General features: G+C 44.5%; 1 protein-coding gene across 2 annotated transcripts in view; it reads right to left on the bottom strand.

Annotated features, from left to right (window-relative positions):
- ACSL3 (acyl-CoA synthetase long chain family member 3) overlaps positions 1-26,430 on the bottom strand; it is a 157,825-nt gene that overhangs the window by 103,967 nt on the left and 27,428 nt on the right. For both annotated transcript variants that reach the window (XM_075340824.1, XM_075340822.1), the window contains exon 2: positions 6,085-6,487. In XM_075340824.1, coding sequence (XP_075196939.1) covers positions 6,085-6,438 — 354 coding nt within the window. In that variant the 5' untranslated portion in view covers positions 6,439-6,487. The remainder of the gene's footprint in view (positions 1-6,084; positions 6,488-26,430) is intronic.

The following is a 26,430-nucleotide window of genomic DNA, read 5'->3' as shown; positions in this document are numbered from 1 at the left end:
CATTTTGCTGCTTATTTAACACAGATTTTACCCTTTGTATTGCAAAAGATGAAATCCAGATGAAAATTCACAACAACCCAGGAAAAGAGCTGACTCCTCTGTTTTTCCAGCTCTGTCAATAGGGTCAGTGTCCACATGTTCCCTATGTAAATCCTGGATTTCCCCTTCTACTTCCTCACAATACAAGGATGAACTCTCCTGCCCTGTACATACAGAGCAATGCTGCCCTCTGCTGGCAGCAAACAGGAAAGACACCAATGCCTAGCAGATAGGAGCTCGCAATACTGAGGCAGCCAAACCCTTCTCAGCCCCTGCTGCTGCAACCTTCTGACTCCTCCATACACAATATCTTAATATTGCAGAAACACAGCTATTTCAATAGAAAAACAGTGCGTCCGTTCCAATATTGCACTTTTTTGCAGATGATGAAGCTGTTTACCTAAAATACTTAGTGATTGTGTAAAGGAGCAGTGGCCAGGCCTGCTTGGTATTCACCCCTTCCCCACCCTTCCCTATGTGAACACAGCCGTAGGCCTCATTCATAGTGTTTTTGATCAGTATTTCATCAGTATGTGTATACCAAAACACAGGTGTCAATCGTTCAACTAGTTTTTCTCTGTAAATTCCACTCTTGGTATACAAAACCTGACAGGAAAATAGTGACAGGAAAATAGTGACAGGAAAATAGTGACAGGAAAATAGTGACAGGAAAATAGTGACAGGAAAATAGTGACAGGAAAATAGTGACAGGAAAATAGTGACAGGAAAATAGTGACAGGAAAATAGTGACAGGAAAATAGTGACAGGAAAATAGTGACAGGAAAATACTGCTGTGTGAATGAGGCCTTCGGGTTGATGCACACAACTTTTTTCAAGCAGTTTTTACCTGGAATCTTACTAAAAAAAAAAAAAAAAAAATCAAAAATGACAATGTACAGACAAAAATGACAACAAAGTAGCTTATATAGAAAAAAAGATTAGCCGTCTTTTGCTAGAAGTGGGGTCACCATTTTGAAGATCTTGTGTGCACATACCCTGAGCAAACGTGCACACATTGAGTATTTGGTGAGGTTTTTACCTCACTATTTGTAAGGAGACATGAGCGAACTTGACCTGTAACGTTCAGTGATTGTACTGAACACTGACTAACCACTTCACCCCATGCAATTTTCCATTTTTCATTTTTTTTCCTCCCCTTCTTCCAAGAGCCATATGAGGGCTTGTTTTTTTGCAAGATGAGTTGTCCTTTTTAACGACACCATTCAATCTGCCCCATATTGTATTGGAAAACGGTAAAAAAACTCCAAGTGCGGTGAAATTGCATGATTGTTTTTTGGAGCGTTTTATTTACCATACATACTATTTGGAAGAACTGACCTTGCATTATGATTCCTCAAGTCAGTGTGAGTTTACAGATACCAAACATGTATAGTTTTACTTTTATCTTAGGCCTTATTTACACACTGCATTTTTACCCACGTTTTTGCTGCAGAAATATCTTGAGAAAATGGTTGTAACCTTTCTCCAGACATTTCTCAGCAAAACCTATGGAAAAAAAAAATAGCTGTGCACACACTGCGTTTTTTTCTCAAGAACATGCTTTCTGCAGAATTTCTTGAGAAAAAGAATGTGCATGTGACTTCTTTTCTGAAGGTACCTGCGTTTTTTGCCATAGATAATGGTAAAAAAAAAACAAACACAGGGACCAACCTGCGGAAAAACTGCACCAAAAACGCATCAAAGACGTGGTAAAACCGCATGCAGTTTTCGGTGCGTTATTAGTGCGTTTTTTTACTGCAAGTGTGCTAATCTTTCAGACTCAAGAAATTTGAGAAAAATCCTTTTTCTAGTGTGAACAGAGCCTAAGTGGTAAAAAAAAAAAAAAAAAAAAAAATTCAGATTTTTTTTTTTAAGCAAACAAGAATTTTGACGCCATTTTCAAAGACCTGTAGCGTTCTCATTTTTCAGGATTTGGGGCTCAGTGAGTGCAATGCTGAGGTGACCAGAAAAACATAATTTTGGATTTTTTTTTTCTCCACTACGCTGTGTACTGATCAGATTAATCGATTTTAAATTTTGATAGATTGGGCATTTCTGAACATGGCAATACCAAATATGTGTAGTTTGTATTATTAATAATAAATTGTAATACTGTAGTAATAATAATAATACTATTAACAAGGGGGTGGATTTGAACTTTTACGTTTTAGGGTGTTTGTTTTCATATTTTTTTTTTTTAATTATTTTTTATTGATTTTACTAGTCCCCTAGGGGACTTTATGGCTGCACAGTTCGATCACTTCTCTTTTTCAGAGCACTGGTTCAGCATCCCTCTGATCAGGAAAGATGCTGTTCTCCTGTCGCTCTGCAGGCGTCCACATGAAATAAGTCATGGCAGTGACGGGTCATCATCTGATCCCACACTGCCATGCCAACTAGAGAGGAGCGAACCTGAGGTTCAAAGTTCAGGTTTGGAAACAAACTACCAAAAGAAAAAATTAAAAAAAAAAAAAATTTTGGGTTCGAAGATCCAGTGAGTGATGAGTGCAAACCACTCAAGCGAGCAGTGCTGTGCTTGTGTATGTGTGATGCTCAGCCCAGTGCGACCCACGTGTAGTGACTGAACTGCTCACACAGGACGTAAAATCAGGAAGATCTGATGTAGTGTGCAAACAAAAAAAAAAATAAAAAATATACATACATACATACATACACAGTGTGTCCACTCATAACCTGTCCACCGCCATTAACTTGAGAACGGCGGCAGCTATAGGCATAGAAGTGCAAAACTACCAGATAAGGAGACCAACAAGCAACAGGGAAGGGCACCACCCGGTGGGATCTCCTGGTAAACCAAACAAATGATAATGAGAAACCAAGAAGAAAGAGGTATACAGACATGGGATCACCACAACAGAATATAAAGGATAAATATTTTATTATTGTAAGTAGAAACAACAAGAAAAACACATTTCTCCGCACTTGGAGTGTGGACACACAATAACACGGTTAAAAACACTTAAAAAGCCAGAGGCATGGCTTGGCTTTTTAAGTGTTTTTAACTGTGTTAGGCCCGTTTCACACGTCAGTGAAAAACACAGACGTTTTTCACTGGCGTGTAAAACACGCACTTGTCCCTGCGTGTGCCGAAAATCACGGCACACGTGGGTTGTCTAAGTGCAATCCGGGCTCCGTTCTCCGTGGCCCGTGATTGCACTTAGAGATTCACTCACCTGTGCGCGCTCCCGCTGTCCGTGGTGCTGATCGCTCCCGCGACGCAGCATCCGGCCGGCGGTGACCCCTGCAGGAGTTGCTTCCGGGTCGGCTGTGTCGCGCATAATGAATATGCGCGACAATATTCAGCCGGCACAGAAGGAGCAGGGAGAACGGGCTGCAGAGGACATCGCTGGACGCCGGGTGAGTTAAAATGTTTTTTATTTTAAAAGCATGTTTTTTTCTGGCACGTGTTTCTAGGACCACACCACTGCGTGGTCCGTGGAACATCAGTGATGCCAGAAAAAAATGGACATGTCTCCGTGCAGCAATCACGCACACGCGGGTACGCTGCACGGAGACACGTGCAGTGACAAATCACTGACGTGTGAGCAGACCCATTCATTATAATGGGTCTGCGTATGTCAGTGATTTTGGGACGTTTAAAAAAAAAGCACAAACGTCCTAGAATCACTGACGTGTGAAAGGGGCCTTATGGTGTGTCCAATACGTCGTAGGTCCTGCAGTGTTGGTGGAGGTGGGTGTCGCATACACCTGCTGTTTGATGTGACCTCAGAAAGAAGTCCAATGGGGTCAGGTCAGATGAGCGTGGAGGACACTCCACACAGCCACCATACCCAATGACTTGTAGAAAGGTCTCCATGAGGTATCGCTTCACATCCGCAGCTTTGCGAGTTTTACACATTCTAATCATAGCATTTCTGTATGCAAGGTGTCGATTCATATTGAATTGATGATGCCCTACAACTTTGTAATTCACTTTTTTCTCTATCTCGTTCCGTTTGAGATAAAAATGCTAACTCCCTTGTTTTCCACCAGGTGGCGCAATAGGTGGTTTCATTGCGTAGCGCATGGCTACTTTACTATACCTAGACACCACTTCTATGCCTATCAGATCCTATTGGATCAAGTCAGGATCACAAACCGAACCTTATCTAAGGTTCAACTGTGCGCCTTGAACCGAACTTCCAAAGGTTCGCTCATCTCTAATGTCAAGCTATTGGCGCCCCTTGATCGTCCCTGACAGCTGCACATGTCTGCTGATCAGATCAGCAGACAAGTGCGGAGATGACCGCGGACGTACCAGTACAGCCTTGGTCGTGAATGGCTTAAAAAAAAAAAAAAAAAATCAGTGTTCGAGTTCAGATTTCAGGTGCTTTATGATGCAAAAGTGTTGTAACAGCTCACCAAAGGCAGGGAATGATGAATTTGGGTGTGGAGCTCAATGAACAACAGGCTGGTTCTTGAGGTTAGGCAAGTCCACAAAAAGAAGGAAGAGCAGCATCTGCCAGAAGAGGACGTCAAGAAAACATCACATAACTTTATTCCATCGATTAAAATGCAGACAGGATTAAAACACAACGAATTGTAGACAAACATCCGGTCTACACGTTTCGGGCAGTGATGCCTTTATTCATGACCAACAAGTTGTGTGATGTTTTATGGACATCCTCTTCAGGCAAATGCTGTCCTCCTTCTCCTTTTTGTGCCTTTATGTATGCAAACCACTCGATGTGCTCAAGTACGCTTAGTGCTCGGCCCAGTGCGTGCCGCTTGCAGTGTTTCAATGGCTCTCACTGGGGGTAAAATCAGTGTTATCGGATGTAATGTGCACCAAAAAAAAAAAAATGAATAATGAAAAAACACTGCCCTCCCCCGGTAGTGATCTGTTTGCAGCTGGCTGTATCTGGGTGGAGAGCTGAACTGACCAATCAGTGACTTCCATTGGAGTTCAGGTTCGGGACAAGAACAGAACTTTAACCAAAGTCCATACGAACCCGCAGAACCGAACTTCAACCGGTCTATTCAGCTCTATTTGTAGCCAAAATCAGGAGTGGGTAAAAAAAAAATGAAGAGGTGGTGGCCATGTTTCTATTATACTTTTCCTCCGATTGTTACACTCCTGGTTTTGGCTACAAATACTGAGGTAAATACTCACCAAATACTCATCGTGCACATGGTTTTACAAATACTGAGGTAAAAACAGTCACCAAATACTCTATGTGTGCACGTGGCCTCAGAATAACAAAGTTTCCTACAACTTCAGATGATGATTGAACAAACCCAATCATGTACCATCTACAATGGCATGGAGACCATAATAAAGAAAAAGAAGATGTCTTCTTTGTTCCGTGTTGTGGATGAAACTGACCTAATTTTACCATGTAAGGGTACGTGCCCACTATCAGGACTCGCTGCGCCCTGGATTTAGTGGGTCCTGACCTACTGGGCCGTGAGTCTCCTCCACAGGAGACCACACCTGCTTGTACCCACGATCAGGATTCGGTACGCTGCGGTCTCTCGCTTGTGTTCTCCCTAAGGAAGAGACTGACGACTCCGCAGCAAACAATTGACATACTGCTGCTCGGAAAGTCGCACCGCAGGTCAGTGTTTGCAAAACAAGCACAGTGGGCAGGAGATTTCGAGAAATCCCGTCCTCTGCTTGTACTGTACACCACAGCATTTTGGATGCAGCTGAAGCATACTGCGTCCAAAACGCTGTGAACACGGATCGTGGGCACACAGCCTAATGGCGAGGAGAAGCGAAGAAATGTTTTTTCTTCATACAAGAAATGCAATTTAAGAAATGTGTAAGAATTGACACGACACACAGACCAAAATCTGAACACCAAGCACTGGGGAAGGGGGGGGACAAAAGCACGTGACCACTGCTCTGAATGGACCAGACACAGGGACAAGACAAGCAGGAATGTGAACATCACACAGTATATAAAAAAAAAAGAAGGGAAATTACTGGTTACATTGTACCATTTGTAATAACTTGTTCATTTTTAATAAAAATAATAATACTTCTAGATACACATGATAAACATAGGCATTTTGCCTCACCTTCTTGAAGACCTTTCCGTTGGGCTGGATTTCGTCCTCCTCGCTGAGCACTTCTCTGGTCCCCACACAACCCTTGGTTCTGAACAGTTCTGTGGCGTGCCTGAAGACCTTGTCCAGGGTATCACAGCCGGGGTACAGAGAGGACGCCAGGCCGCTGAAGCTGTCCACCGAACGGAACGGGCTACTTGGGTCATACTCATTTAGGGGCTTGGCTTTTACCCGTGTTGCTCTCCTCTGCCTTTCCTTGGCACCGGAAAGTAAGAACCAAGGCACAAAAGTGATCACTCCATAGAACCACATAAAGAAGTGGAGGATGTACCGCAGCACAGGATTTATGTCCTCTTTTATCTGCATTTTAAATGGAGGGAAGGAAGAGCGCCGCTGGAGAGAATAGTCAATTTACCTTCAAATAAAAAACAAATACTTAAAATTAGAAGCCATAACAGTTACACATGGCAAATATTGTAACATAACAGACTTGAGGCATTACACATGATACCAGAGAGCAAACAAGGAAAATCCAGCGAGTAATAACTAATCATCAGACACAAAGCGCTGCTCCAGAGACCAGCCTTCACAGCTGAAATCCCACAGGCTGCTGACAGCGTCATTCTTAAGGCTATGTGCGCACTTACCGGATTTTGCCGCGGATTTTCCGCGGATTTGCTGCATGTTTCGCTGCAGAAAATGTTCATAACATCTCTGCAGTGAATCACCAGCAAATCCTATGGAGAAAAAAAATCCTGTGCGCACTAGGCGGAATTTGACAGCTGCATGTTTTGCTGCGGAAATCCCGCAGCTAAAACAAGTGCATGTCACTTCTTTTCCGCACATCGCTGCGGGATTTCACTCCATTGACTCAATGTTAATCATGAAATCCCGCAGGGAATAACGCAGGCAGCAAATTCTGTGCGGTTCACTGCGTTTTCCTGCGTTATTCCCTGCGGTATTTCACGGTTTACCTCCGGTAATGTGCATCGCTTGTCTGCGGTTTTGCAGGGAAGTGATGTCATTACAGGAAGAGGAAGCCGTGCAGAGTAAACAAACACACATATCACTGACACATACAGACATCACAGACATAGATCACAGACACAGACACATAGAACACACATAGAAAGAAAACGGAAATATAGAAAAAAAAAAAAAGAACGTGGGCTCCGCTGCATATTTACCTTCCAGCCGAGGTAAGCACACAGCGGCGGGCCGGTATTCTCAGGCTGGGGAGGGAGAGGGGCAGGGATAATGTCCCCCGCCTCACTCCCCCTCCTGCAGCCGAGAATATCAGCCGCAGCTGCCCCGGCACTGTCGCATGCATTATGCGACAATACCGGCGTGTCCTCGGCTCTTCTTGCCACCGTGTAGCAGTGGTGGCAAGGTAATACAAGGGGTTAATGATGGTGGGGGACCACCGCCATTAACCCCAGGCTTGATCATGGCAGCGTCTATGTGACAGCTGACATGATCAACCCGTAAGTAAAGTGAATAAAACACACACACAGAAAAATCCTTTATTTTAAATAAAACAAACAAGCCTCGTTCACCATTTTATTAACCCCCCCCCAAACAAAGCTCCGGCGTAGTCCAGCGCTCCGACATAATCCACAGCTCCGGCGTCTTGCACTGCTGACATCCAGCCGCGACTGTCACAGACACAGGCTGAATGCAGCAGACAGCAGAGGTAATTACCGGTCATTTCCCACGGCCGGTAATGTGAACTCACTGCCGACCGTGGGAAATGCAGCGATCTGTCATCTATCTATCTATCTATCTATCCATCCCTCTATCTATTCTTCTGTCTATCCACTATCAGAATTAAATGTGTATTTTTTTTTTTTCAATGTGCTTTATTGCATTGAATGCAATAAAGCACATCCCAACCCGCACGCGGCAAAACCGCGGCAATACCGCGAACAATACCGCGGTAAAACCGCAGCAAACCGCATGCGGTTTTCGGGTGCGGTTTCCCGCGTTTTTTTACCGCGGGTGCGGTAATCTTTGAGGGCATGCGGAATTTTCTCAAGAAAATTCCATTTCCCAGTGCGCACAGAGCCTAAGATAATGTTACATGCTGCAATTCGGGGAAAAGTACGCAGTACCACAAAAGTCATTTTTCACTTTCTGAAGGATATAATTATGGCGTGCTGAAGAATAAGAATGACCCATTTACTCATCTAATTATATGTCTGCCCAACAGAGCTGATCACAGGGATTAGGTGCTTGGAGCAATTTGCCAACATTCACTTAGAGCTGCACTATTAGGGTAAGTTCACACAGTGCGTTTTCCGCAGTTTTCGGGTGCGTTTTTGCTCAGAAAACTGCATGACTTTGCTTCCCCAGCAAAGTCTGAGTTTTCATTTTTGCTGTCTGCACTGAGCGTTTTTTTTCAGCTGCGTTTTTGTGCTGCCACAAAAAAGCAGCATGTCAATTATTCCCGCGTTTTTCACTGCGCTTTTCATCCATTGAGTGCAATGGGATGTTGAAAGACGCAATGAGAAACGCAAATAGGTGCGTTTTGGTGCGTTTCTAAGATTAAAAACGCAGCTATAAACGCAGGAGGTGGGTAGTAAAGTGACATGTACAGGAAGAGGATTCCTTCTGTCAGTAAACACAGAAGCGTGAATCCTCCCGATACCGTCACCGCTGCTTCCACCTCCCATCCTGTGCATGTCTGCTCCCATGCGGCATCATATACGGGCAGGAGGTGGAAGCGGCTGCGAAAACAAAAGTGAACAGTAGAAAAAAAAAAAGTCATACTCACCTGTCTGCAGGGTCCCGGTGCCATGCCCGCTCCCAGATCCTCCTCCCGGTACCGCCGCTCCGGGTGTGTGCAGTCTCCCCGGGTACGTATGCCTGCAGGATTCAGGACCTGGCGATGGATCACCTGATGCAGTCACCTGACGCATCAGCTGATCGTAAGTCTCGGGCTGACGCCAGCGCCCAGCCGGTTTAACCTGTCAGTGGATGCGTCGGGAGACTTCATCCCTGATTACCGGCAGCTACTGCAGCGATCGGACGGGATCAGACTCGCTCTAGGAGCTGCCGGTAATCAGCACATAAGTGAGTATTTTTTTTTTTTTTGCACCGATGCATCAGCTGATTGTATACAATCAGCTGCTGTGTGAGGTGATTCAGGCACTTGATCCTGACACATCATCTGATCGCTTTGCCTTCCAGCAAACCGATCAGATGATATTGGATCTGGACTGGACGGCGCAGGACCCTGACCCAGGATTACTGCGGAGGAGGGGGGGTTCTTTATTTCAATAAAGATGGAGTCACTAATTGTGTTGTGTGTTATTTCTAATAAAAATATTTTTCTGTGTGTTGTGGTTTTTTTTTATCTTTACTAGAAATTCATGGTGGCCATGTCTAATATTGGCGTGACACCATGAATTTCGGGCTTAGGGCCAGCTGATAATATACAGCTAGCCCTAACCCCATTATTACCCAGTGAGCCACCCGGCATCAGGGCAGCTAGAAGAGTTGGATACAGCGCCAGAAGATGGCGCTTCTATGAAAGCGCCATTTTCTGGGGTGGCTGCGGACTGCAATTCGCAGCGGGGGTGCCCAGAAAGCATGGGCACCCTGCACTGTGGATTCCAATCCCCAGCTGCCTAGTTGTACCCGGCTGGACACAAAAATTAGGCGAAGCTCACGTCATTATTTTTTATTATTTCATGAAATTCATGAAATAATTAAAAAAAAAAGGGCTTGTCTATATTTTTGGTTCCCAGCCGGGTACAAATAGGCAGCTGAGGGTTGGGGGCAGCCCGTACCTGCCTGCTGTACCCGGCTAGCATACAAAAATATGGCGAAGCCCACGTCATTTTTTTTTGTTTGGGGGGGCAAAGAAAACCTGCAGAAAGTCCTGGAAGGAGGATGCTGAGCCTTGTAGTTCGACAGCTGATGTCCGCTCTCCTGCATACACTATTGGATGGAGTATGCTGAGCCTTGTAGTTCTGCAGCTGTCTGCTCTCCTGCATACACTAGTGGAGAATGAAGAACATATTGAAGAAGGAAATGACATCAGACCTTTTTTTTTTTTTTTGTTCACTGATAAAAAACGCATAAAGACGCAGTGAGCAAAAAGGCAGCAAAACGCAGCAAAAACACGCACCAACTCGCGGCAAAACGCGTGCGTTTTTGGCCACTTTTTTTGACGCAAGTGCGTTTTTATGTGTTTTTTGTCGCAAAAAAACGCACAAAAACGCAGCGTAAAAAAAAACGCAGTGTGTGAACCTAGCCTTAGGCCCTGTGCACACTGCGTTTTTATTGCCTTTTTGAGTGCAGTTTGGTCATAAAACTGCCAGCAAAGTCAAAGGGAATCCTGAAGAAATGTGCACGTTGCTTTTTTTTTCTCCTAGCAGATTTGGTTCAGAAATAAATCTGCAGAGTATCAATTCTTTCAGCTTTTTTCCACCTCTGAATACAAAGAAAATGCATGAAAAAAACCACATCAAAAACGCACTTAAAACACGTTAAAAAAAAAAAAAAAAAAAAACAACACTTTTTTTCTGCCAAGAGATGCAGATTTGGTGCACAAATTTTTGCAACTAAGTACTCAGCTTGTGCACATAGCCTATAAGGGTATATACGTATGTTAAATATTGGTTGCAGAAATTCATGCACCATTTCTGCATCTCTTAGTAGGAAAACCCCAGCACAAAAATAGGCTTTTTGATGCCTTTTTTGACACATTTTTACAGTGGTTTTGTGCATGTTTTTTATTGCTTCCAGTGGTGAAAAACACAGGCATAAATGCTGAAAGAATGGACACGCTGCAGATTATTGTCTGCACCAAATCTGCATAGGGAAAAAAAAAAAATCAGGTCAGAACATTCGAAAGCTGTGAAGTGACCAAAACAAGTGACGGCTCCATTATCAATTAGAAGCTGTTACTATATTAAATATGAAATAATAATAATAATAATAATAATAATAATAATAGGCTGGCGGCAAGGCGAGCAAAAAAGGCATCTGTAAAGGAATTAAGGCCGGGGCCACACGGGGCACTAGTGCGATCCTCACATGACACTCGGCTCACGCTGGCAGTACAGCATAGCCGAGTGTCATGCGAGTGTCCCTGCCACTGAGGTCCGACTGTGCGAGCGGACCTCAGCTGCGGGGGGGCGGGCTGGCACTGAGGAAAGGAGGGCCGGCGCTGAGGAGGGGAGGGAAGGATTTATCTCCCTCTCTCCTCCGTAGCCGGCTATAGCGATTCTCGCCCTGCACTCGCGGTACACCGGTGTACCGCGAGTGCAGTGCGATTTTTTTCTCACCCCAAACACTTGAATAGGTGCGAGAGAAACAGGATCACATTGCACCCGCAGCATGCTGCGATTGTTTTCTCGGTCCGATTAGGGCTGAGAAAATAATCGCTCATGTGCGCTGACACACAGGCTAATATTGGTCCGAGTGGAATGCAATGTTTTATCGCACTCCACTTGCACCGTTTTTCTCGCCGTGTGGCTTAGGCCTAAAGATGAGACTTCAGGAAAAACCCCGCCACAGTAAATACTATGTCAGTACGGCGGCATTTAAAAGATGCCTTGTGCACATACCCTTAAGGAATTGTCTGAGCAAAACACATTCATTTCCATGGGTAAAGATTTAAGATAACAAACCCAATCATACTCACCTATAGGTGTCCACAGGCAGCTATGTGATCTGTGCAGAAAGCAAGCAGTGCTGAGTGATGTCACCATGCTATCAGACTGTTGTGCGCTGTGATTAGCTCCAGAGGTCATGAGACTGAGCAACATGTCATCAAACATCCATTAACATGCTCCTTGAGTCACCTGACCACTGCAGCCAATCACAGGTCACAGCGGTTCAGCCGCTTGTAGAATGGTAACATCATCGCTTCCTGTCTCTGCCCAGATCGCGGAGCTGCCTGCGCTGAATCCAGGTGGGTGCTGGTAGGTGAGTAAGGCTGAGTTTGTAATGTTTTACATTTCCAGTCCTCTGAGGAACCCAACAGACCCCTATGTACAATACGATCCATCAGGTGGTGATGGTGTCCTGCCTGCACGTGGTCCAGCACTGCTGTTCTATTCATATACAGTGGAACCTTCGATTAAGAGTAACTTGGTGTGAGAGCGTTTAGCAAGACAAGCAAAGATTTCTAAAAATGTGTAACTTGGTTTAAGAGCAATGATTTGCAATAAGAGCAAATATTCACCGTGCACACTTCTGATTCCGTCCCTTCACCGCGCTCTGACCCACTCTGGTGGTAAATTTCTGTATATATTTACTGTATACAGTATACCATTGTACAGTACATACTATATAGCAAGTCTATCAATTTGCATTTGTGGATACAGTATTGTACTTTCTTATTGATAACCAGTACAGCACATTGCTTATACTGTACCTCCCGCACACCAACAATTCTATTGTAAGATAACGTACAGTTTAATTTGTTTTACATGTTTTTTACTGTACAGTATTTTGTATTAGTGTACTGTAATAATTTTATATGAATACATTATTTTGTAGTACTGTAATAATATTTGTGTGCATACAGTAAATATTTTTGGGTTGTGGAACAAATTGTCTGCGTTTCAATTATTTCCTATGGGAAAATTCACTTTGATATAAGAGTAACTTGGTTTAAGAGCAAACTCCCGGAACCAATTATGCTCGTAATCCAAGGTTCCACTGTATTTGTAAATACAGATATACTAGTGCAGATGTAATCAGAGCCTGTGGACGTTATATTTCCAGGCGACTGCTTTATTTTAAAGGGAAAAATCTTTTGAGAGTATGCAAAGTCAGACTTCTGAAATATATTCCCAAAATCGACCATAAGATGGCAGTATTACTATATCCACAGACCTCTATGAACTGAATATACAGCTCTGGCAAAAATTAAGAGACCACTGCAAAATTTTAAGTTTTTCTGATTTTTCTTTTTATAGGTATATTTTCTTCTTTTATTCTATAAACTACTGACAATGTCTCCGAATTTCCAAGCAATAAATTTTGTATTTATTTCCCGAAAATGAGAAATTGTCAAAATAACAAAACAATGCATTGCTTTCAGACCTCAAATAAAGCAAAGAAAACAAGTTCATAATAATTTAGAAACAACAATACTAATGTGTTAACTCAGGAAGAGTTCAGAAATCAATATTTTGTGGAATAACCATGATTTTTAATCACAACTTTCATGCGTCTTGGCATGCTTTCCACCAGTCTTTCACACTACATTTGGGTGACTTATGCCACTCCTGGTGCAAAAATGTAAGCAGTTCTTCTTTGTTTGATGGCTAGTAACTATCCATCTTCCTCTTGATTACATTCCAGAGGTTTTCAATGGGGTTCAGGTCTGGAGATTGGGCTGGCCATGACAGGGTTTTGATGTGGTGGTCCTTCATTCACACATTGATTGACCTAGCTGCGTGGCATGGCGCATTGTCCTGCTGGAAAAAACAGTCCTCAGAGTTGGGGAACATTGCCTGAGCAGAAGGAAGCAACGTTTTTTCCAGGATATAATTGTATGCGGCCTGATTCATATGTCCTTCGCAAAGTTTAATCTGCCCAATTGGACTGGAGTAAGGTAATCTTCTCTGATGAGTCTAATTTTCAGCTTTGCCCAACACCTGGTCGTCTAATGGTTAGACGGAGACCTGGAGAGGCGTAAAAGCCACAGTGTCTTGCACCCACTGATAAATTTGGTGGTGGATCGGTGATGATCTGGGGATAGTTCAGCAAGGCTGGAAATGGGCAGATTAAACTTTGTGAAGAATAAAAATCAAAAAAATGTAGGTATACATTGTTACATTTTTTAATTTACTTTTTTTTTTCATTACATTTTTGTGTTTTTGAAACTATTTAAAAATGAATAAATAGCTCTTATGTGAGAGAGGGGGGTACATGACAGCTGCTGCTACATATTGATGGGATCATGAATTCACAGATGGAGCATCTTCTCTTTTTAGCCCATCACTCCGTGCCCTTGGTAGACGTGCACTTTTCGTACGTGATAATGATCCAAAACACACATCTGCTGCATTTCTGAAGAACAGGGTGAAAGTGACTCAGTGTGCAAGGATCTGAACCCAACTGAACTCCTATGGGGAAGTCTGAAGAGAGAAGTGACCACTCCCATCCAGCATCCAAGCTCTAAGGCTATGTGCCCACATAGCGTTGAGGTCCTTGCATTTCTAAACGCATCCTCTTGCAGTAATTCATTTAGCCAAAGTTGCTTTTGACCACAAAATAGCGCTAAAAACGCATGTGTTTTTACCGCGTTTTTAATGCGGGTTTTTTTGCGCTTTTTACCTGCTTTTCCATTGCATTTTGAACATAAAAACGCTGCTAAATAAAGTTTAAATAGTCAAACAAAATGAAAAAAGGGAAAAAAATAATCAAATCTATATTTTGTAGATAAATAATGGAAATAGATATATTAATTAAAATCTTAGGTGTAATATGATATTTATCACAAAAATAGCAATAAATAGATGTTTTTCTATATTTTAATTGTCGGACTATGTGTGTGTGTAAGGGACATAAGAAATCATTATGTTGATGTGCAAAAAGCATGCGTTTAGGTAGTCCAAAACGCATGTTTTCTGCACCTAAAAAGGAGGAAAAACGCAGGAATTTTGAGGTTTCTTGGTTTTTGACATTTCTCATTGACTTCAATGTTAGCAAAACGCACCTCAAATGGCAAAAACAATTACATGTTGCTTCTTTAAACGCTGAGTTTTTGACCCAAATTTATGCAAATTAAACGCAGCTTTTTAACAGCATGGTGGGCACAAGAAATCCCTGTTTCTCATAGACTTTGCTGGGAAAATCAAAACGCATGCATTTTGGCACTAAAAAGGTGCAGTTCAAAACGCTGCAGAAAAGCATGAAAAAACGCAACGTGGGCACATAGCCTAAGGCTGCTTTCACACATCCGGTTTTTGCACTGCGGCTCAATCCGGCTCAAAAACCTATGCAACAGATGCGGCGAAAAAAACGGATCCGTTGCATACGTTTTTCCATGCGGCCCGTCCGTTTTTTGACGGATGCAGCTTGATACTGAGCATGTGCAGTTCAAAAAAACCGCATCCGGCCGCCGGATGCGTTTTTTGCCGCAGGACGCCGCATCCGGCGTCCATAGGCTTGCATTGTAAATCGCACCGCACTGCGATGCGGTTTTTTCGCCGTACAAAAAAACGTGCCAGGCAACGTTCCATCCAGCCGCCGCATGGGCTAAATATGCAGCATCCGGCAAAAACCGGACGCAATGCAAGGCCATGCAGCACAATACGACGCTAATGCAAGTCTATGCGGAAAAAAAGCAACCGGCGGCAAAAAAACCCCAAAAAACTGTTGCGTTTTTTCTGCAAAACGACGTATTGTGCTGCTCAGCAAAACACGGATGTGTGAAAGCAGCCTAAAAAAGGCTGTTTTTGAAGAATGGTAAAAAGATAGAGATTGCAATATGTCGCTCAGAAGACTTGTTGCTGTCCTTAAAAATCATGGAGGTCATACAAAATATTGAATGTAGTTTTTTTTTTATGTGGGGTCTATTCATTTTTGCATCAACCAATTTTAAGATTTGGGAATTAAAGTTATAGTATAACCCTAGTCTAGTGAGATATTGATAACAATTTTACTTTTCAAATGGGTATGTGCTGACGTCTGCAGAGTTCTGTACATGGTGTGTGATGACGTGAGCGATCACACAGGAAGCAGCCGCACTTGTGTATGTGCAGGATTGTGCTTCCCATACGTTTCTGTACAGGATCCATGACTAGGAAGCAGCCCGGGCTCCTTGTATAACGGACAGCAGCTTGGAAGGAGAGCAGATGAGACGACGCTGTGCAGTGCTGCATACGTGGCAGAGCAAGAACTGATGGCAGAGTACAGCACCGAGCTGTTATATGCACTAAAATGCTAAAACCTGAACCATACAGTTAGGTCCAGAAATATTTGGACAGTGACACAATTTTCGCGAGTTGGGCTCTGCATGCCACCACATTGGATTTGAAATGAAACCTCTACAACAGAATTCAAGTGCAGATTGTAACGTTTAATTTGAAGGTTTGAACAAAAATATCTGATAGAAATTGTAGGAATTGTACACATTTCTTTACAAACACTCCACATTTTAGGAGGTCAAAAGTAATTGGACAAATAAACCAAACCCAAACAAAATATTTCTATTTTCAATATTTTGTTGCGAATCCTTTGGAGGCAATCACTGCCTTAAGTCTGGAACCCATGGACATCACCAAACGCTGGGTTTCCTCCTTCTTAATGCTTTGCCAGGCCTTTACAGCCGCAGCCTTCAGGTCTTGCTTGTTTGTGGGTCTTTCCGTCTTAAGTCTGGATTTGAGCAAGTGAAATGCATGCTCAATTGGGTTAAGATCTGGTGATTGACTTGGCCATTGCAGAATGTTCCACTTTTTTGCACTCATGAACTCCTGGGTAGCTTTGGCTGTATGCTTGGGGTCATTGTCCATCTGTACTATGAAGCACCGTCCGATCAACTTTGCGGCATTTGGCTGAATCTGGGCTGAAAGTATATCCCGGTGCACTTCAGAATTCATCCGGCTACTCTTGTCTGCTGTTATGTCATCAATAAACACAAGTGACCCAGTGCCATTGAAAGCCATGCATGCCCATGCCATCACATTGCCTCCACCATGTTTTACAGAGGATGTGGTGTGCCTTGGATCATGTGCCGTTCCCTTTCTTCTCCAAACTTTTTTCTTCCCATCATTCTGGTACAGGTTGATCTTGGTCTCATCTGTCCATAGAATACTTTTCCAGAACTGAGCTGGCTTCATGAGGTGTTTTTCAGCAAATTTAACTCTGGCCTGTCTATTTTTGGAATTGATGAATGGTTTGCATCTAGATGTGAACCCTTTGTATTTACTTTCATGGAGTCTTCTCTTTACTGTTGACTTAGAGACAGATACACCTACTTCACTGAGAGTGTTCTGGACTTCAGTTGATGTTGTGAACGGGTTCTTCTTCATCAAAGAAAGTATGCGGCGATCATCCACCACTGTTGTCATACGTGGACGCCCAGGCCTTTTTGAGTTCCCAAGCTCACCAGTCAATTCCTTTTTTCTCAGAATGTACCCGACTGTTGATTTTGCTACTCCAAACATGTCTGCTATGTCTCTGATGGATTTTTTCTTTTTTTTCAGCCTCAGGATGTTCTGCTTCACCTCAATTGAGAGTTCCTTAGACCGCATGTTGTCTGGTCACAGCAACAGCTTCCAAATGCAAAACCACACACCTGTAATCAACCCCAGACCTTTTAACTACTTCATTGATTACAGGTTAACGAGGGAGACGCCTTCAGAGTTAATTGCAGCCCTTAGAGTCCCTTGTCCAATTACTTTTGGTCCCTTGAAAAAGAGGAGGCTATGCATTACAGAGCTATGATTCCTAAACCCTTTCTCCGATTTGGATGTGAGAACTCTCATATTGCAGCTGGGAGTGTGCACTTTCAGCCCATTTTATATATATAATTGTATTTCTGAACATGTTTTTGTAAACAGCTAAAATAACAAAACTTGTGTCACTGTCCAAATATTTCTGGACCTAACTGTATAGCGGGGGGCACGAAGCACGAGGGCCCAGGAGCCTGGACCAGGGCCAAGGAGGGGAGCAGTCATGTGGTTCCTGGTAAGGCTGCGGATGAGGTAACCTTGGAGGTTTCACAAGCCTTACATACGGCTATGCACAAAACACATGAATAAACTAGACGCACAAACCTGTGACTATGAGAGTACACCAGGGTTCAGGCTCAGTGCCCGTCACTGCCCGTCTCTGCAGCACCGGTGATCTCACAGAGCTTCACTTGACGTTAACCTATATCCCAACACCTATGGGAAAAGCTCTTTAAGCATCTGTCACCAGATTTCACTAAAGAAAATATGTATTAGACCCCAATGAGACTGGTGTACATACTTTTGAAACTCCGTGTCAGAATCGCTGTATAACCCAGAAGTTAAAATGAGCATTAGAGTTCAGCTCTAGAAGTCATCTGTACCGCCATCCAAAGCCTATGAAAACTGACGTAATACAGTTGAGCACATTATCTCACAGTTCACACTAGGATCTGTTTTAATCATCTATCTTTCTGATCGCAGACTCCTCAGGTGTCCAGCCCCGCGTTGGTCCCACGTGGGCATTCTGCAGATTTGCCCGATCACACTTCATCTACTGTGTGGGTCGGTGCCGCTTATCAGTATAAGGGCTCATTCACATGACCGTTCCGTTTTTGCAGTCCGCAAAAAACGGTCCTGTTTTTTCACGGATGCATCCGTGTGGCATCTGTGTGACAACCGCATCCGTATCGTTCCATATATGGTCCGTGTATCATCCGTGTAACTTCCGTGGTTTTTTTTGAGGACCACAAAAAAAAAAAAAAAAAAAAAGGAGTTACATCCAGTCCAGGGTATCTGGTCAGATGCTGGTCCACATATAAAGTCTATCGTACAGCACAATAAATAAATAAGTTTAAAAAAAAAAAAGAAAAAAAAAAAAACAGCGTGTGGTCCCTCCCAATTTTGATACCAGCAGAGATAAAGCCTCACAGCTGCTGGCTGGTATTCTCAGGCTGGGGAGACCCACATCATTGGAAGCCCCCCCGCCGCCTAAAAGTATCAGCCAGCAGCTGGCCAGAATTCCCGCATCCATTAGATGCGACAGTCGTCCCGGGGCTTTACCAGCGCTGACTTCAGGAGGTTAGCTAGGTACATTACCTGCAGTGATGGAAGCCGCTGCAGTCCTGACTTCAGCACTCGTCACTGAGTTCAATACCTTCCGCATTCACAAGTATCGAGAGTTACAGTCTCGGACCGCCCGCGAGAGGTGATCTGAGAACACGGTGGGCATAGAAGTCAGTGACAAGAGCCACAGGTAATGAACTTTACTAACCTCCTGACGGCAACGCTCATCATCCCCGCAGCTGCTCACACACTGCAGTGCGGGCAGATGCTGACACGCTGCAGTGCGGGCAGATGCTGACACGCTGCAGTGCGGGCAGATGCTGACACGCTGCAGTGCGGGCAGATGCTGACACGCTGCTGTGCGGGCAGATGCTGACACGCTGCTGTGCGGGCAGATGCTGACACGCTGCTGTGCGGGCAGATGCTGACACGCTGCTGTGCGGGCAGATGCTGACACGCTGCTGTGCGGGCAGATGCTGACACGCTGCTGTGCGGGCAGATGCTGACACGCTGCTGTGCGGGCAGATGCTGACACGCTGCTGTGCGGGCAGATGCTGACACGCTGCTGTGCGGGCAGATGCTGACACGCTGCTGTGCGGGCAGATGCTGACACGCTGCTGTGCGGGCAGATGCTGACACGATGCTGTGCGAGCAGCCGCAGGGCTGGGGACACAGATTGCAGGGACACCTGACGGAAGTCACATAGAAGTGCTTCTGTGCGGCTTCTGGGTATTCTGTGGACCCACTGACTTGTATTGAGTCATGGTCCGTTATTACGGAACAGAATAGGACATGTTCCATAATAACGGAACGGACATACGGCATCCAATGTGTTTTTTTTATAGGATCGGATACACACAGAAGTGCTACCATGTACCATCCGATCCATCCTACACAAAAGTCAATGAAAAGATGGTCCTGTCAGTAGGTCCGCAAAAACCCAGGAACTGAACAGGACAGATGGAACGGTCAACTGAATGAGCCCTAAAGCTCACTGTACACTTTAACCCCTTAAGGAGTGGGCGACTTCATTTTTTGCACCTTAGTTTTTTCCTCCCCGTATTCCAAGAGCCGTAATACCTTTTCCTGTAGATATAGCCCGAAGTAGTAATCACTGACGATTATGAACACAGATGGTCCCCACACTACAGAACCACAGCAGGAAAAAAAATGCACATTCCACTGTCCTACGTATGCAATGTAATGACCGCGTAATACATATGTATGAGCGGCACTGAGAATCTACTGCCAATAACTGACCTGATGCCAATATCAACTCCTCATAAAACACTTTAGTAGGCACAAAGGTCTCCAGGATTTCAGAGCAAAGCGACCACAAATAGCAAAAATAGGCCTCTGGATCCCCTAGAGATCACACCCAGACCTCAAAACTAATAGTAACGTGCAAAGTCGTGACCTGACGTGACCCAAGCAGATTACAGTCTTATGTGACTTATGTGCTCATCCCTTTTTCCTGCCAGACGTGGCACAACCTATAGATCAGCTACAGGGTTAACATTTACTGGCACTAACATGAAACTTCAAAAAGGTGGGGGGTGGGGTCAGAAATAAAATTAAAAAATGGATACCACCACCAATGATCGCTCCTCTCTCCCTTACAGAAGAATAACCTACCATGAAACTTCTCTGCATCTTTGTGAATTAGTAGGAAACAATCAGCAAGCAGGACTTGTGTGTACAAAGTTTCTAGGGAGCCCGTGAGCAGGACAACGTGTAGATAATATGCACAGGCTTACAGCTCGCCCTGCAGGCAGCATTTCTGATACTATTTTTGGTGGCCAGATGTAACTTTAAAGTGTATAGTATACAGCGAGGAGCCTATATACACATTATCAGACCACAGCCACTATTCTGGCATGGAAAAAAAAAAAAAAAGTCAGAAATTTGTGTAACAAAGTTTATACAAAATGAGCTTTACCTCTTCACACAACTTTGATGCGCTTTAATGCTACCCACTATTCCAATCACCAGGATTTTCCTATATAAGCAATACTGGCACTATCAGGCTGAGTCTATATATACCTATAGATGTCAGCTAGGATGTATAGGTTTTGAAACACAAGCAAGTAAAGTTTGTAAAATGAGCAGCTTTTTGCTTGCAGTAGCTGCTGATCAGCTGATAGCTAGGGTGGGTTTTCATAGCGATTCCTGCGCCCTGCCTGCCCATTCCCCCCGTTATTTATGCTAATTCTATTATAGAATCGTTTTACTAAGTGGCTAGAAGGACCTGTGCTGATGTCATACCCATGAGACCAGAAGGGGCGGGGCCTCAGCCAACATATTTGATACCAGATAGCAACATTATTTTTCTGTTGATTGAGGCCCTGTGCCTTCTGGTCACATGGGTATGACCTCAGCACAGGTCCTTCTAGTCACTTGGTAAAACGATTCTATAATAGAATTAGCATAAATAACACGGGGAAGGGGGCGGGGATCACTATGAATACCCCCAGAATCAGCAGCTGCTGCCACACAAAAAGCTGCTCATTTTACTTGCCTGTGCTTCAAAACATATACATCCTAGCTGACAACTAAAGGTATGTATAGAATCAGCCTGACAGCGCCAGTATAGCACTGACATTAGGTAATATAGGAAAATCCTGGTGATTAGTGTGCTTTAAACAAGAGGGGGCATAGGCAATCATGAATTAGCACAGAAATTATAGACCAAATCTGATCCCGCTCATAGCAAAGGTTTGCATCCAATTCAGCCAAAGATGTGCCAACTTTTCACATGTCCTCTAGGTCCTCATTTAGGTGTTCGATTTTTCACGTGCATGTTCTCATTTATAAAAAACACAGACATTTAATGAGGCCTAAAGGGGACTTTACACGCTAAGACATCGCTAATGCGAACTCGTTGGGGTCACGGAATTGGTGATGCACATCCGGCCGCATTAGCGATGCCGTTGCGTATGATACCTATGAGCGATTTTTCATGCATCGTCGCAAAAACGTGCAAAATCGCTCATCGGTGACATGGGGGTCCATTCTCAAAAATCGTTACTGCAGCAGTAACGAAGTTGTTCCTCGTTCCTGCGGCAGCATACATCGCTCCGTGTGACACCGCAGGAACGAGGAACCTCTCCTTACCTGCCTCATGGCCGCTATGCGGAAGGAAGAAGGTGGGCGGGATGTTCGTCCCGCTCATCTCCGCTTCTATTGGGCGGCGGTTCAGTGACGCAGCTGTGACGTCGCTGTGATGCTGAACGAACCGCCCCCTTAGAAAGGAGGCGGTTCGCCGGTCACAGCGACGTCGCCGGGCAGCTAAGTATGTGTGACGGGTCTGGGCGATGTTGTGCGGCACGGGCAGCGATTTGCCAGTGTCGCACAACAGATGGGGGCGGGTACCTACACTAGCGATATCGGTACCGATATCGCAGTGTGTAAAGTAGCCTTAAGGGTGCATTGCCCTTCTGAACTGTAAAGTGCTGCGGAATATGTTGGTGTCATGTAAATAAAAATTATTAATTATTATGATTATTATTATTATTATTATTATTATAGCGTCATCAATTCCATGGCGCTTTACATGTGAAAGGGGTGTCCATAATAGGGACAAGTACAATATTATTATGGATAGGCTAGGTTTTTTTCCCGGCTCCAAAATTAAAGCATTGTAAGCTCCAAGTTTGCCATTTTTATTTCTTTTTTTGCATTTTCTCCATAGTCTTCTCTATTAGGCCATGTGCACACAGCGTCTTATTGTCACCAGAGCACCCACCAAGTTTTCCAAGGCAAAGTCGTTTAAGGAAAATTACGGCAGTCGTTTCTATGAACCGACTTCACTGGTGGTTTTGCCGTAGTTCTTGCTGCGGCTCTGCCACCGGTGTCTTTTACTCTACACTGATGTATAGAGAGTGTTAGGTTTCCAAGAATGAGAATGTCACTTCTTTTCCAAGCTCTGAAACAGTTAAAGGGGTTGTCCGGTCTAAAATGATACATCTGCAGTCCTCTGTGTCACTCTATGTGACTGCACACTTATGAATCCTCTCAGTTCACACTGTGCGTTGCGAAGATTCACTGGTTCGTGAGCAGAGAGCGGCGGTCAAAGATGACATTTGTGCACTATGCAGGTTCCCGACCAGAACCCAACCTATGGGCATAGCCTCACTCATTACAAGCGACTAGTAGGTGCAGCTGTCTAGTGGGCATGGCCTTGCTCAATACAATAGAGCTGAGTTTTAGTCAGGAACATGCAGAGCGCACAATTGTGGTCATAAGACCGCCATTCCCGGCTCAGAAACCAGCAAATCCTTGCAGGACACAGTTCGGGAGCTGGGAAGGGTCATGAGTATGCAAAACATAGAGTGACTACAGACTTATCACTTTAGACCGCAAACCGGAAAACCCCTTTACGGCTGGAAACACATCTATGCGAGTAAAATCGGTCCGAGTTAGCTGAAAAAAACTCGGCTGATTTTATTTCACGTTAGGTCAGAGTGCAACGCAACTGCACTGCGATCCTGAGATTTTTCTCATGATTGCAGTGCATGTGCAATGCGTGTGTGATCCGTGTGTGATCCTTTTTTTTTCTCAGCAGCTGTCATCTGCCATTCAGCTCTGCTACATGGCCGCTAACAGCAGCCACAGACAGCCATGTAGCAGAGCTGAATGGCAGATGACAGCAGACACAGACAGAGTCGCACGATCAGAATGAACTCTGATGAACTTCACCCGACTTCATTGTCATGCCGCGGCTCTGTGTCGCGTCCCGATTAGAAGCACTCACCGGTGACCGCTAATCCCCTGAGTGACTGAAGTGAGCAGCGCGATTAGCGCTGCCGTCACTCAGGTTACCCGCGGCTAGCTGGATCCTCCCCCGTGACCGCAACTCACCTGTGACTTCATCGCTGTCACTCGGGCGACTTGCTGTCACTGTTGGAGGATCCAGCGGTAGCCGCGAGTAACCTGACTGACATTAGCTGATCGCGCTTCTCACCTCAGTTGCTGCATGGAGGTGACAGGAGCGACGGTGTCTTCTGCAGCTCCTGTCACCTTCATGTAGCAGAGCTGGAAGCGACGCGGGACCTCCGTGGATTACGTCGGACAAGGATGGGTTTTTTGCGTACTTAATAAAGTGGTGAACGAGGATCTTTGTTATTGTTTATTATATCAAATAAAGGATTTTTTCACTGTGTGAGTTTATTAACTTTAACTTGCAAGTTAATCATTGGCGGTGTCTCATAGACGCCTGCAATGATTAATCTAGGATTTAGTGGCAGCTATGGGCTGCCATTAACTCCTTATTACCCCGATTGCCAACGCACCAGGGCAAATCGGGAAGAGCCGGGTACAGTCCCAGAACAGTCCCATCTAATAGAAGCGGCCATTCTGAGCGGCTGGTGGCTGATATTGTTAGGCTGGGGGGCTCCCCATAATGTGGAGCTCCCCATCCTGAGAATACCAGCCTTCAGCCGTATGGCTTTATCTGGCTGGTATTAAAATTGGGGGAGACTGCACGCTGTTTTTTTTTTATTTAATTATTTTAATGCACAGCATAGACATGCCCACTGGCTGCTCTGATTGGTTGCAGTGAGACAGCTGTCACTCAGCGTGGGGGCGTGTCTGACTGCAACCAATCATAGGTGCCGGTGGGCGGGTAAAGCAGGGAATACAAGATTGAATAATGAGCGGCTGGCTTTTTCAAAAGAGGAGAAGCCGCCGGAGCAGTGTGAACGCCGTGCAGCGCCGCGCTGGTGATCGGGGATCGGTGAGTATGAGAGGGGGGGGGGGGGGGGAGAGGAATAGACCGACATGGACAGAGAGAGAGAGACCGACCGACAGAGAGAGGATAGAGACCGAGGAGAGAGAGGACTGACAGAGAATAGTGATTGACAGACATTGTGAGACATCACTCGTTTCCAGTGTTTTAGGAAACATGCGAGAAATCTATTTAGAAAATCGGATGTCACTAGGATGGTGTGAGTGCCGTCCCGTGACATCCGATTTTTTACACGCTCCCATAGACTTGCATAGGAGAGACTCGAGGTAGAAACTCGCAAAAAAGCAGCATGCTGCGATTTTTTTCTCAGTCAGATTTGGACTGAGAAAAAAAAAAAAATTCGCAAATGCGATCTGAATCATTCACTAACATGTGTCCGATTCCAATGCGAGATTTTCTCGCATTGCTCTACTGCGAGAAACTCGCAAGTGAGAAGCAGCCCTAAGAGGTGAAATACGCCAGAACATGTACACAGCAATGTTGTTTGGTCATTGCTGTGCATTATGCTCATTTTATGGGGTGCTTTGACCATAAGCCCTCAAGACTTGAAAAATGCTTCCTATTAAGTTACAAACTAAAATAAAGTAACAAAAAACAAAACCTGGAATTGTTTCTAAGTAATGCTAAGAAAACTGTGAGAAATGTGTGGATTTTTATGTCAAGCCATTAAAATCCCAGCCCTGGATGATGTGAATATTGATTCTTCTGCAATCCTTGTAATGCAAGCAGACATTAGCCGAAAATCATTTGCTGGTATTTAAGACTAGAAATCAGTCTGTACAGCCGGTAAAGATTATCCAACATAAAGGCAAACGTTGAAGGACGCTCGCTGAGGCCGCCTGTTCTCCACCGTCAGGTCCGACATACCATGAATGCAGATGACAGCCAGCTATCATATGATCTGGAGACAATGACTCACCGCTGGGATTTTTTATATATTTTTGTACAGTCTCATGGAGACAAGAAGAAGAAGAAAAAAATGTTGGCCTCAGTCCAGCTGCAGAATGGTAACTGTACTTAATCCCTGGGCTCACGTTTTATGCTGCTTTGTAAATTATGCATAGTAATTGCCGGAGGTGAACGCCCGTCCCTGCCCACATGGCACATGTAGCTGCGTCAGTAGAAAGCGAGAACCAGGTGCAAGGCCAGGGTCACACAGTACCTTCATTGCCTCATGGCAGGCCGGCTGGAGTTGGCGTGGCCTAGATAAGTATAGTGTCACAGTGTCAATGCCAATACAGCAAAAAGAGATGGTGACTAATATAATGGCTGCTAAACACCTGTAAGGACAGTTTATAAAGGTTAGAATAAGGCTGGGCCTTCCTGGTGACTTTGGCCTCGACACCTGTCACAAAATCAAAACTTCTCTGTGGATGTCGCTGCTACATCGCAGCACAGGACTGTGAAGAGGGCGGAGGGTACTCTGAAAAGCAAGGCGCAAGAAGTCCAACCGCGCCCGATTATTTTGCGTCTTCCTCGGTGCATTCGCAGTACCCTCAGGGACATTCACTCGTATTGCCCTGCGATGTAGCAGTAACATCTAGAAAATTTTTATCACATGGACGGCACGGTGGCTCAGTGGTTAGCACTGAAGTGCTGGTGTCCTAGGTTCAAATCCCACCAAGGACAACATCTGCAAGGAGTTTGTATGTTCTCCCAGTGTCTTTGTGGGCATTCTCAGGTTTCCTCCACAATCTAAAGACATACAAATAGGGAATTTAGATTGTGAGCCCCAATGGGGACAGTGTTGCTGATGTATGTAAAGCATTGTGGAATTAATAGTGCTATAAAAGTGAAGAAATATTATGAAAAATTTTGAGGACAAAATCACTGGGTAGCCCCAGACTTATTTAGGAGTATTTTAGTACACCTTTATTGCAGGTTGCAATCCCAGTCTGAATAAGA

The sequence above is a fragment of the Anomaloglossus baeobatrachus genome, chromosome 3 (genome assembly GCF_048569485.1).
Source record: "Anomaloglossus baeobatrachus isolate aAnoBae1 chromosome 3, aAnoBae1.hap1, whole genome shotgun sequence".
NCBI lineage: Eukaryota > Metazoa > Chordata > Amphibia > Anura > Aromobatidae > Anomaloglossus > Anomaloglossus baeobatrachus.
The sequence above is the reverse complement of the archived record's forward strand: the minus strand, read 5'-3'. Positions and strand labels throughout refer to the sequence as shown.